The sequence below is a fragment of the Vigna angularis genome, chromosome 4, assembly GCF_016808095.1.
Source record: "Vigna angularis cultivar LongXiaoDou No.4 chromosome 4, ASM1680809v1, whole genome shotgun sequence".
In the NCBI taxonomy this organism is placed as follows: Eukaryota; Viridiplantae; Streptophyta; class Magnoliopsida; order Fabales; family Fabaceae; genus Vigna; species Vigna angularis.
The window spans coordinates 30,807,453-30,820,992 of NC_068973.1; the positions used below are offsets into that span (position 1 = coordinate 30,807,453).

Here is a 13,540-nt window from a genome sequence, read left to right on the forward strand (position 1 = left end):
TCTTTTACGGAGAATAATTCCATCTTGTAAAGGCATCAATTCTTTATTCCTCTAGCAGAGAATAAATTATATATGAAAATCAATACTTAAAAATCGATTTTCATAAACAAATTACGTTATGATAGAATTGATTCCTAACAATTTTCAGTTTTAGTTACTTTGAATTTAGTTTTTAATAGTATAATTGATTTCAATGTTGGTTTGTGTCAGGAAGAATGACTTCGCATGCACTCTTACCCATTGGAAAATTAACCTTAATTTAGTAATTTATGCGATTGTAGGAAAAAAAAAAACCCTACTTTTGCAATGATTTATGAACTCATGAAATGGATTTTTCTGGATTAAGCACTAATTAATCGAAGTTTTATTGTGATGGGTCCATTTCTACGGTGCGGCGTGCTTGTGAACATAACTGGCTATGGTTATAGGGTTTGTTGTTGTGTAAAAAAATTGGTACTTTTCCAATTAGCTTCGACCGTTCATATCGTATTTATATGCTAAAGCAAATAGTGGGACGATGGAACTGAAATATGCGATTAGACTTGTATAAAAAAGCCTTAAAAGGAATACATTTTATAACACTCAAAAGGAATACTTAAAAAGGGTGAATATGAAAGTAAATTAAGTAAGGGTGAGTTAAGAAAATAAACAACTTAGTGACAATTTTTTCATAAGAAGTTTTCGTTATTAAAATATTAAGAAATCATTAAAACAGGGTAACACATCTTTAAAAATGATATATATTTTTATCATAAAATCCTTCGGACATAATTATCACTTATTTTTGTCACAAACTCTTACAATTTGTGACATCATTACGAAATTACATCATGAACAAGCATTTTTATTAGTCAATGTGACATTTTCCGTTTTTGAAAAAAAAAACTTGTTTTTAGGGTACAAGTAATTCATCAATTTAATACGTTTAGGTTTTGTAAGTAATCCACAAATCCAGTTTAATCCGATAAATTTTGATTGATTCCTTTTAGCATTTGCGTTGAATCCAATTCAACTTATTCATGTACCTGTTGGTTATAAGTTTTCAGTCCATTCCAAGCCTTTGTACACTTTAAAACTTTTTATTAACACTTTTCATGAATTACTGTCTAGTATTCAAGTATTATTATTAATAGTATTTCAAATTTCGATCAATTTTTTAACTAGTTGTTTACATGTATTTTTTACTTTATTTTTTGGAATTTCAGGCGGCTTGTGACACGGGATTCATCAACTTTAACTTGAAGACTTTTTAGACAAGTGAGCATGTCTCACATATGCTACATATATAAAATCTCAATAGTTTTGTAAAATATAAAAATATTAATAAGATATAAAGTTCACTAACCAAATTAACAAGTTCATTAATGGAAAAAATAAAATTTATGACGATTAATTATGACAGGTATAATATCTATCATAATAAATTGATGGGTGACATTTTCGTAACAAAAGTAACCATTATTATAACTGGTAATGAGAAACTTGTCATAATAAATTGAATGATGACATTTTTGTAATAAAAATAAAACTTATTATAACTCGTAAAAGGAGAATTGTAAAAAACTTATTATAATAGGTGTGGTAATCTTGTTATAATAAGTAGAGTACGGTGAAAAACTTGTCATAAGATTATTATATTCAAAGTTTATTATGACAGATTTAGAAAGACTTGTCATAAGATTTTACCATGACGGTTAGTTCACCACCTATCATAGTATGTCTGAATCCCTAATTTCTCTTTTGTTATAATATGATTCCACACAATCTTCTTTATTTCTCTTCATGCACAGTCCAACAAGATGTCTCCCCACGTCGTCGAAGCAACACTAGTGCAATTAAGGAAAATGACACCGGTTATTCTCACTTATTAGGCACCGGTTCTGTAACCGAGGCATATACAGGCGAGGTAAAAAGGGATAAGCTTAATGCCTCAGTTCTGAACCGAGTCAAAAAGGGATCGGTTTTCGCCTCGGTTCCTTCTCTCAGATCGAAATGCCTCGGTTGGGACATTAACTAAGGCAGTAAAGTACTTTTTATTTTATTTTTTTAACCGATCGGTCTCGCCAGCTTTTCTGCCTCTCGCAAGACCGATCGATTGTGACCTGCATCCTCATTTTCCTCCTCTCGCGATACCTTTGCCGTGCCACCTTTACCAGACCACCACCCAACAACCGTGCCACCTTTACCGGACCACCACAGGCCACCACCACAGGCCACCACGCGAGGTCTTCTTCTCCAACTGACGCAACCATCAACAACCCTCACGGACCAAAACAGCTTGAACAGATCCCCAAAAAGAAATTCCCCAAACTCAAAACCCTAGAGAGCGGCAGTGGTGCACCTGGCAGTGGCGACGGCGGCAGTAGTGCAGCCTAGAGAGCAATGCAGGCAGCCTAAAAAGAAATGGAGGTGGATGCTTCGTTCACGAAATGCAAGCAGTGAGATGGAAGCATCGGCGAAGGTAGCAGCGGCGACACCAATGACACGACAACAACGGAGGTGGAAGCAATGAACGCTAGTGGCGACGAAGGACGACGAGAACGGAGCCGGCGCGAGGGACGAGCGAAGGAGGCGGTCTGACAGCGGCCACAGAGGCGGTTCGACAGCGGCCACAGAGGCGGGGCGAGAACGACGAAGGAGGCGCGGAAAATGCGCAGGGGAGGCACGAGCAGTGGGCAATGCTGGAGAATAGTGTTTGCTTAGAGGAAGGAGAAAGATCGCGTGAAGAAAATTGTTCGCGAAAGTGGAGGTGTAGTGCCAGAAATGCTCTACTACCTCGACCGTTCGATCAACCGATGCGTAATAGTTTCAGTGAATGACATTTTTAAAAACAATTTAAACCTATACGCCTCGGTTCATGATAAACTGTTCAGTCAATCGAAGCTGTTCGGTCAACTACTGCCTCGGTTATGCAAAAAAGCGAGGTTGTTCGGTCTTTTCAGTCTGTACATGACAATGGTAGCAGAGGGATTTGTAGGGATGATAGGACTAAATGCTTCGGTTAGGCGCCCAACCGAGGTCGTTCGGTCAACTACTGTCTCGGTTTTGCAAACAAGCGAGGTCGTTCAGTCTGTTCAGTTTGTACGTTAGTGGCAGAGAGGCCGTTCGGTCTCTTTAGTCACAGTGGCAGCAGAGGGATTTGCTGGGATGACAGGACTAAATGCCTCGGTCAGGCGCCCAAGCGAGGCCGTTCGGTCAACTACTGTCTCAGTTCTGCAAAGAAGCGAGGTCATTCGGTCTGTTCAGTCTGTACGTTAGTGGCAGAGAGGTCGTTCGGTCTCTTCAGTCTATACGTTAGTGGCAGGGATGACAGGACTAAAGGCCTCGGTTATGCAAACAAGCGAAGTCGTTCGGTCTGTACAGTCTGATCAGGACTAAATGCTTCGGTTAGGCACTCAAGCCGAGGCCGTTCGGTCTCTTAGATAGGACTCAATGCCTCGGTTAGGCGTTCACCGAGACCGTTCGGTAAACTACTGCTTCGGTCACTCAAAAATTCGAGGTCGTTCGGTCTTTAGGTATCGGTTCGTTTATAACCAAGGTCGTTCGGTCTATAGGCTTCGGTTTTTCTGAAACCGAAGCGTCATGTGCGAGTTAAATTACACTTTTTTTTACTAGTGCAAGACGTCCATGCCTCCCCTCGCCACACCATCACCCTTACCAAACTCTCCCCTTACACCGCTTCTAAATCCCTAAAAAACCTCTTACACCGCAAAATGACGTCGTCTTCATTGTAAATGCTTTTAAAGAAATGAAAATTATAAACTGTGGAAACTTCATTTTGTAAGTTAGTTAATCTTTTGGACATCTTTCTAAGTAATTGAGATGGATCTACTGGCAGGGATTTCTTTTGAAATATATACTTGTAAACTTTTCTCAAGGAAGTTGTGAAGGTTTATAATATCTTTACAACTTGTAGAAATATGGAATTAAGTGGATATCCTTTTTTTGAATGTTAGTGATAACTTGTAGAAATATCTTAGACTATAGTACTTTACACTCTTTTGGAGAGTATTTGTAATAGTTGTAAAGGTTGTAGATTTATGTATATACAATATAGTGTTTTAAAGATTATTAGACAACTTAATATATGAATTGTTTTGCATGAAAACTTTTTAGTCATAACTACCAAAAAGAAGGGTATTACCGACGGTCGTAGGCCGTCGAAAACAACCAAAAAGTCGTCGGTAATGCCTATTATCGAGGTCGTCGATAAATCGTTTGTCGCTAATAATTACCGACGGTTTTTGCCCTTTGATAATTCTCGAGGGTTAAAAGCCTTCGGTAATTACCGAAGGGCAAAGGTTTTCGGTAACACCAACATATACTATTGACATATCCCACCTGAGGAAATTGCAGCAAATGGAGCCCCAGTGCACGTTTATCTTGATTATCCAATACAAGAATTTCATAACAAATTTGTAGTTTTCTACTTAATCTACCTAATGATTGTATACATTAAATGTCAATTAAAATGATAGATGTAATATATATATATATATATATATATATATATATATATATATATATATTTATATATATATATATATGGGGTTTGCTGTCTTTTTTTCAGTTAGTACATTTTAGCAATGTGTACCGGGTTTTAGTAGACAAAAATATCCTTATAGATCATAGATTCTAAGTTTTAAGGTTAAGGGTATTTTAATAATTTTCATTCTCAAAACTAAAAAAAAAAAATAAACCCCCAAACCCTTACTCACCTCTCTCCTTCCTCTCAACCCTTTCTCTTTCATCTCTCTCACTCCAACCTTTTCTCTGTTGTCATCCATACTGTAGCCCCAATTGAAAAAATCAGAAACACTTGCCATTAAACAATCTTACAAAAAATGATTTTATAATGAGTTTTCATTTTATAATTTTTGTCTTATATAATTTTATCCAATTTTAACAAGCATAAAGGAATTGGTAATTGACCTGGAAAAAATCAGAAATACTCGTTGTTAAACAATTTCTTACAAAAAATGATTTTATAATGAATTTTCATTTTATAATTTTTGTATTATCTAATTTTCACAAGCATAATGACATCAAAGGAACTGGTAATTGGCTTGGAAAAAATCAGAAACATTCGTTGTTAAACAATTTCTTACAAAAAATGATTTTATAATGAGTTTTCATTTTATAATTTTTGTCGTATATAATTTCATCTAATTTTCACAAGGATAATGACATTCGATGGAATTGGTAATTGGCTTGGAGGGTTTTTTTAGAGATGATGATTCAACATATGCAGATGATGCAATTGTAGATGTTAGTGAAAATGGTGAAATTGAAGAGACTTGAATGAACCTTAACTCTTTACAAAGGCAAATTGTTTAACGACAAGTGTTTCTGATTTTTCAATTGGAGCTACAGTAGGGATGACAGAGAAAAGGTTGGAGTGAGAGAGATGAAAGAGAAATGGTTGAGAGGAATGAGAGAGGTTAGTAAGGGTTTGGGGGGTTTCTTTTTTTTTTTTAAGTTTTGAGAATGAAAATTATTAAAATACCCTTAACCTTAAAACTTAGAATCCATGATATATAAGGGTATTTTTATCTACTAAAACTCGGTACACATTGCTAAAATGTACCAACTGAAAAACAGGCGTACGCACGTTAACAAACTCATATATATATATATATATATATATATATATATATATATATATATATATATATATATATATATATATATATATATATATCGTAATTAATTAAAATAAATAAAATAAATATAAAAACTGAGATGATGAAACTTAATAAATAAAATTTTCTACATTAGATAGCCAAACCAAAAGAAGAAAAAGACAAATGTGAAAAAGGATGGGCAGTGTATCCAAGCTACACCATAATATATCAAAATCCTATTGTCAATATCAAAATCAATCATTGGAAGCTTAGACAAAATCCTATTGAAACATATCTCCTTGCTTTTACTTGATGAATGACTTCTACTCTTGGTTAAATTGTAGTTCTCCCTGAATCTAATACTCACACTGCCAAAATCCAAGCTTTCACTGATTCGTCTAACAGGTTTCTTCGTATTTACATCCTGCAACATGTTTTGCTCATCCAGTTTTAATAATGATAATACTGGATTTGTAGACTGTTGTTCATTTGTCTTTTATAAAGCAACGCCAACAAGGTACTTGGTGGCAGGCCTTACTTTGCCAGTATCACTTCTTGCCTTACTTTTGATAACCAAGCGATAAAGCCATACAAGAAGTTCAAGAATATAATGTTCCACTTTGTCTTTTTCTGCATGGTGAAAGGTCTCAACCCGCATTGCACCAGACTTCCGATTTATCTCAGAGCTTCAAGAAAAAAGCAAGTATGAAAATAGGAAGGGATTAAAGCAAGTATAAAAACATTCTGGACATTAATATAAGAAAACATAGACAAGTCAATACCCAAGGTTCAAGTACAAATTGCTACTACCGTAAACAAGTAGAAAAAGGTTGCTGGCAACAATTAGTAATCATAAGATACCATGGCCATTTTTGTAGCATCCACTAAGTCCCCTCCTACCCAACCAACCCAGCTTGTGCTAAAATCTTTTCAGCACCAATAGTGATCCGAACCCAGTCTTCTAAGGTTTCACAGCTCCATCAAACAAGCCCCATCTGATATCAAGATCATCCATCTGTAGAAAACAAACAGAATAAAGCATCAAGGCTCCATAGCGAACTCAAAAATCCATCAAATTTAGTGCATTCAACCCAAGAACACATCCCTAATTTCCAAATCCCTTTTCATCCTACCATCTGAATCGAAGATCAACAACAACTGTACCTTTCATCGACCTCCATCTGATGAACCCGTCGTTGATACTGTCAAGCTTCAGACGTTGCCGATGCATCTCGGATCACCATCGTGCCTCCCCTCCATCCTGAATCTCTTTCGTCGCCGTCGCTCCAGAGCCGCCATCTTCCCCGCGCCACCAATTTCGCAAGAGCAGAAACACGAAACACACAGAAAGCACACCCCTCGTGCGAGTCACCCAATCGCGATCTTATCCCCTTCGCAGACCGACAGAGCCACCACGAAAGCAGCCGTAGCGCGTCTCGCTACCTCCATCATCATCGCAATGTTATTCGCTCTAAATCTACTAGCCTTCATTAGACAGTGAGACTCTCGTTGTCGCCGCGTTCCGGACATCTCCTACGAACCCGAAAGCCTGCGTCAACGAACCCAGCTGCAAAACCCAAAATCGGCGTTAACTAACCAAACCGCAGAACCACCAAACCAGCCTCAATGAACCTAGGCGTAGAACCCCAAAACTGTCGTCTTCAATCCCAGCCAAAGAATCCCCAAACTAGTGTTAACCAACCAACCCTCACTTGTCCCATAATCGCTCAATATTGGAGGGCACAATGGAGGGCACCAACAGAATAGGGAAGGGAAGGGGGAAGCTTCAGAGAAGAGAACAAAGGAGAGGGAAATTGGAAAATTTGGGGAAAGGTACGAACGAATACCCAATTCCCGTGACTTAAACCATCGTGGACATTAACGAAGGCCTTGAGACTGACGGTAATTTATGTCAACCAAACATTATCGAAGACATTGAGATCGTTGATTTAAGGCCGTCGATAATCAACGCGTTTTCTATAGTATATGAATTGTTTGAAATTTACAAATAAATTGAATAAACAAGAATAAGGTAAACTAAACTAAACTTACTATGAAAGAGTTTGCATTACCTATCATAAAATTTAAACGTACTAACACAGTTATACTTATCATAATAAGTCCATTTATTATGACAGGTCTCCAATAGTAGATTTATTTTCAATGATAGATCTCATATTTGAACTTATTATGACAAAAGTTATAATAATAAACTGAACTTATTATTATGACATATTTTTTAAAAGCGGTCATTGAATTTACTATGATTGGTTACTCGTTTACCTCCTAATTATTATATAGATTTTTACAGCATTATAAAAATAGTAAACTTTCTATGACTCTCACATATTTGACTTTGCAATACTTATCATAAACATTTCATTTTACCTGCAATAAAATGTTCGGTATAGAGAAGTGATTAATTTTGAACAAAAATAACCAAATTCGAATAATATATATGAAATCAGCACTATTTTAATTCCTCGTAAAAGTATGTTATTTTGTTCAATCAATCATGAGTTGGACATAGATGCCGGATATATTAGTAGAAGCTGGAGATTAAACTTGCATTAGAATCTGCAACCTTTAGTTTATATGGTGTTAATTTCTTTTATAGCCCTGAAATGTAATACTTAAAAGTGGCAATCCAAATTAGTCCATGATGGAGAAAATAAGTTATACAACTATAGAACAATGATGGAGCTAAAAGGGCCACTAATTATATATATATATATATATGATGAATTTCATGCATGGTCATGACACCTGTCCCACCAATTTCATGGTATATATGAGTAAATTGCATGACATTGACATTAAACCAGTTGTACGGAAATGCTACACCAATGTCTCATTAGACATAGCCGAGACCTACTTAATTTTTTCTGACTTTCTCATCTCATTATATTGTGCCTTCCACGTCACTTTTTTATATTATGGCCATGCACTACTTAAGCCTTATTGTCATCGTTATCATTCCTTGGAGCTGTGACCGGTAGCTGTCGTTGATCTTCGGGAAAGTTACCCTCTGTAGGAGATGGTGGCGTCAGACCTCTGCGTTCTTTAGCTTTTCCCCACACTACTAGATAAAGCCCCAGTACAACAACTATTGCTCCAATTATACTGATATATCAAGCATACAAATAAGGGAAATTAATAGGGTTAGTAAAGAGAAGAAAAAAATCTGGACGATGAAGATATGAATTGAACCATTTGCTACTTAATTTGTAGTACCTTCCAAGGTAGAGTTGCTCAGATAGGATGATGCAGGCCAAGCCCGTAACAATGATCATACGCAGAGGATTGAAAGCAGTCACAATAACTGGACCCATGGTTTTTATCACCATGCCTTGTATATAATACTGAACTCCTGATGTAACTATTCCCTGTAATGAATCAGTAGTAGGTTAAGAACACTGATTAAGAAAACTGTAAGGTTAGAAAAAGGGAGCATGGGTGCAATACAACTGCAACTAGGATGGTGTCGTAAATTATGGTGTCATTTTCAGACCAAACAGTTGTGTTAGGTACTTATTACTGTACTATGAATCCAATCCAAAAGCACTGACCGCGTAAGCAGGGGCAAAGAGTCGTGTGTCCCAACCAAGGGACCAAGCATGAGGGTGGTGGCGTTCTGCGAAGATTGCAACAATAGAGCTTTGAAGTGCTCCTACAAAGCAAACCCAAGTGGCCAACGACATCTCTGCTGGGTATTTTCTCAATGTTATGGCCTACATATCACCAAACCACCAATCATTAATTTCTCCAAAGATATCCACAGATATTTCATCTTATTATTATATGTGAAACTTAATTAGTATAAGAAGGTGCGTTATATACCTGTAATATGTAAAATGCAGAAAAGCCTGCACAACCAATGAGGAGGAACACTGTTCCTATTACCCAATGGTTGCCAGTGGGGTTGGTCACGTTCTCAGTTTGGCTCGCATGGCTGGTCGAAGATCTCATGAAACTGAGGACGGGGCCTTTGTACAGTGCCATAAGCAAGGTTCCTCCAAATGTTACTACGGTGCCAATCACTTTTGCTTGACATGCTACCTCCTTAATTTTCATGTGCTCCATTCTGCTCATTAAAAAAAAAATTAAATGTTTATAACTATGATTCTCTTCCAACCCATAAAACAAAAAGGAAGATTTGTGCTTTTGTCGTTATTACGTGTCTATACGTTTTTCGCACTAGTGCTTTTGTTTTGAATGCTAGATTGAATCAAGAGGAAAGGTGCATTAAGCATATCTATATTGTGGCTGAAACACTCCACCTAAAATTATATGTTGTGGCTGAAACTTTCCGTGTTTTTCTGGTCATTATAATTTCGTACCTTTTCCACATTTCATAAATATTGGTTTACATCTTTTATCCTTTGCATAAAGTATACCTAAATACACTTATGTTATTTTTTCTCTCTTATAACTAGGCACCTGATTCATACAATAATAATTGATATTTCATAACAAATGTGTTATGAAGCATTGATAAAAAACAAAATAATAATAAGATCATCACTTAGTTAATCAGTTTAAAACATAAAAGTTCCATGTCTCGCTTGATTTTGTAATACAGTGTTTTGTAAGCTGTAGACATGGAAGTGGTAAGTTGAAATTAGAAGAGGATTCGTTATGCGTTTTCTACTGCTAAAGTGGGTGCTGGGAAACTTAGAAAATGACGTATAAACATACTATTAATTTCTTTCTAGCGAAATTCATGAGAAGGAGATTAAGATTCAAGGAAATGGAATTAATTATAACTATAGCTTACCGTTCAAGTTTATGTTTTTATTTTTTTCTCTTTAAGAAAAATGGTACATAAAAAGTATTGGAAAAGGACATCACTCCATTACAAGGTTACGTCATATCAAGCTTCAAAGATGATAGAAAGTGGTACTTATAAATCAGAGAAGAGCGTTATGAAAATTATACTATGAGAAAATTGAATCCTCATATTATTTATAATAATATATTTTAATTAGATATTTTTAAAATAAATAAATTTAATAGCTTTATATTTAGTTTTATAAATCTTTCTTTGATTCTCGGACTTTAAAAACAATGAATTAATATATTCGGTGTTTTCTTGAAATTTATACTACCAAAGACAATACTAGCGTTGGTGGGACTTTACCTAAACCTTTCTATAGAAGCATTTTGATCCATTACTAACCAATCCCCTATGGACAATTATTCAGAGGCTTTCTTTTATTTATTAGATAAGCTTGCAGGTAAATACAATTGTTTTGATAATGTTGCATTATAGACCTGTATTTGGCATCTTCTCGCATGGAAAGACAGAGTTTGAAGACGAAGGAATGTGTATAATAAATTAAATAAGGAAAATAAGAGGAAATATTAAATATAAATGGAATATTTATAATAGATAAATAAAAAGTTGCTAACTACATGTGCATCTTATTTCTAGGGTATATGTGAGTGGAAGGTAGACAAAAATAGAAAGAAAGTTTGATAAAAAAAATGTTGTAAAAGTGAAAATAACTTGTATTATTATTATTATTATTCTTACTTGATGGAATACTTACCCTAGAATGACTGCCATGACAAAAGTAATAGAGGGAGCAGAGTTCATGACAGCAGATAAGAAAGAAGCAGACGTGAATTTCATGCCCAACAGAGCGAAACACTGATCCAGTATTATTCTGCAAGTAGCATCGTATAATTTAATTAAGTAAACAATAATAAGAAAGTGAAAGTTGAATAGGTGTAAGAGAATCATACTCGAAGAAAGCCAGTGCCATAATCTCTGAAAATACTCTGAAAGTCATCTTGGGCCTAACTTTCCTGCAAAAATATTTGTTTTAGAAGAGCTAAATATGCTTAGTATATTACTCAGAAAACATTAAATGAGAAAGTGTCAAATGATGTATATGCATGCATGGAAGGTAAGTGGAAGATACCTTTCAAGAACAAAGGCGAAGGGAGCGAGAGTAACAGAGGCGATGGCATTACGGTAGACAATGAAGACGTAATGGCTCATACCCTTCTTTATAGCATCCATGGCAAATATGAACATCCCAGCAGAACCAAATTGAACAGCCAATAACAGCAGATAGGGCCTTGCATTTCTCAACCACTCACCCATCTTTTTCTTCTTGATAACTCTCTCTTTCTATAGTTCTTGATCCCGAGCTACGTCTGCGGGATCAAGTGAAACTGCTTCTGCTTGATTTTGTTTATCTGAAACTCACTGCGAAAGAAATGAAGGCCATCATAATATTTATACTCAACTGCTGAATATATTTAATTATATTTATAATCCAAAAAGCAGCTTTATAATTCCACTTTACACGTTCCTTCGCAGCAGTACTAACATAAACTAGTAGGCGGGGGGCGTGCATGATGTGATTAGTGTGTCAATATATACATACATATTACATGTTTTTTTATTTATGTAATATTTTCTTTTTCTATCTGAGTTAATAAAATTCTTTATAAATGGTGAACAATATTTTTATGTACAGTTTTGTGAATGCATTTTTCAGTGACAAAACTAATTGTTTACTTTTATTTTATCTTTACACTGCATACTTTACATGTGAAAGCGAATTTGCGTCGTGTGCACAACATAATTTGTTGGGAAGAAAAGAAGAGTAATGTCATTCTTGTAATGATTTTCTGTAATAACTTTCATGCACTTATCTTTTGTTTTTATCTCTTTTAACCGAATCAACCATCTTGTTTCATATTTTCTCTTTTCTTTCCATATTCTCAAACTTTGTTTACACACATATGGCACTCCTTAAAAAGTAATTCGTAAATAACTTTCTTTCTACTAACTTTTAACACGTTCGGCAGTACATGTTTGTTTTAGTTTTTTGAGAAAAAAATATATTTTTTATCTTTTTTTCAGACAATGTTCTTATAAATAGCTATTTCCATTTAAGATTAGTTTATTTTATCATTGAGTTTTGTCAAAATTTGTACCGTAAATTTGAAAAATTATTTATTTTGAAATAAATGAAGAGGAAAGAGTAAAAGAATATGACTTCTTTATAAGCCAGTATTTCACCACCCACATTTAATATGTATGTTTGCATGTAACATTTACTTGTTTCTGTAACCTTGTAGGAATACAACATTGCGATTCAAAACCACTTCTTATCTAGTGAGACACTTAAAATTTTTGTGATATTTAATAAAATTTTAACTAATGATAAAGAATACATTAAGAGGTGTGTTCAAGATTATGTTATATACGAACTTTCCTCAAACAACAAAATCTTATTTCGTCATTTGGTATCTTAAATATCATAGATATATATATTAGAATTCGAGTGTCACATTGTCAACTTTCATTCGTAGGTGGACGGCAAAACTACTCAAAAATCACAATACTTTAAAGACATGGTTTATGGAAATTTTTCCTGAACTGTTGTCATCATTAAGATCACCCGTGTCACCCATTTTTTGAAAGAGAAAGTGACGTTTGATTGTGGCATACGGTTAAGTACACTCGAGCCAAGTACAGCCTAACAAAAAAACTGATGTTAAGTACATGATTCAGATTTTCTGATAAAGTTAATCGCGTGGTGGAGCTAATATTTCTTTGAAGAATTCAAGAATCGTATCAGATTGCTACAATGGCAAAAACAGAGTGAAGGAGATTAAAGAAAGGGTGATTGATTAATTGAGAAAGTAGTCGGTGTTTGGTATGAAAATTAGGGGCGAAAAGAAAAGGAGGAAAAATTGAGGAGGTAATAGTGCAGTGGAACATTGGGAAGAGACCAAATGCGAGAGTCGTAAGCAGTATCACAGCGGAGAGTGCACAAACATAGTTTGTGGAAAAATTGACAGTTGCCACTTGACTAAGTGGAAAACTGGGTGGCCACTTCGTAGAATTAGGTTGCGCACCATGTCACCATGCATACACATACGTACGGTGAGCC

General features: G+C 35.3%; 1 protein-coding gene across 1 annotated transcript; it reads right to left on the reverse strand.

Moving 5' to 3' along the window:
- Window positions 1–8,322: 8,322 nt before the first annotated feature.
- Window positions 8,323–11,854, reverse strand: LOC108330951 (WAT1-related protein At4g08290-like). Its single transcript, XM_017565552.2, has 7 exons — window positions 11,552–11,854; window positions 11,373–11,435; window positions 11,177–11,293; window positions 9,465–9,708; window positions 9,194–9,355; window positions 8,859–9,010; window positions 8,323–8,747 (listed from the first exon to the last, which is right to left on the reverse strand). Exons 1-7 carry the CDS (start codon window positions 11,734–11,736, stop codon window positions 8,576–8,578), a joined length of 1,095 nt encoding a protein of 364 aa, XP_017421041.1. The 5' UTR covers window positions 11,737–11,854; the 3' UTR covers window positions 8,323–8,575.
- Window positions 11,855–13,540: the final 1,686 nt, after the last annotated feature.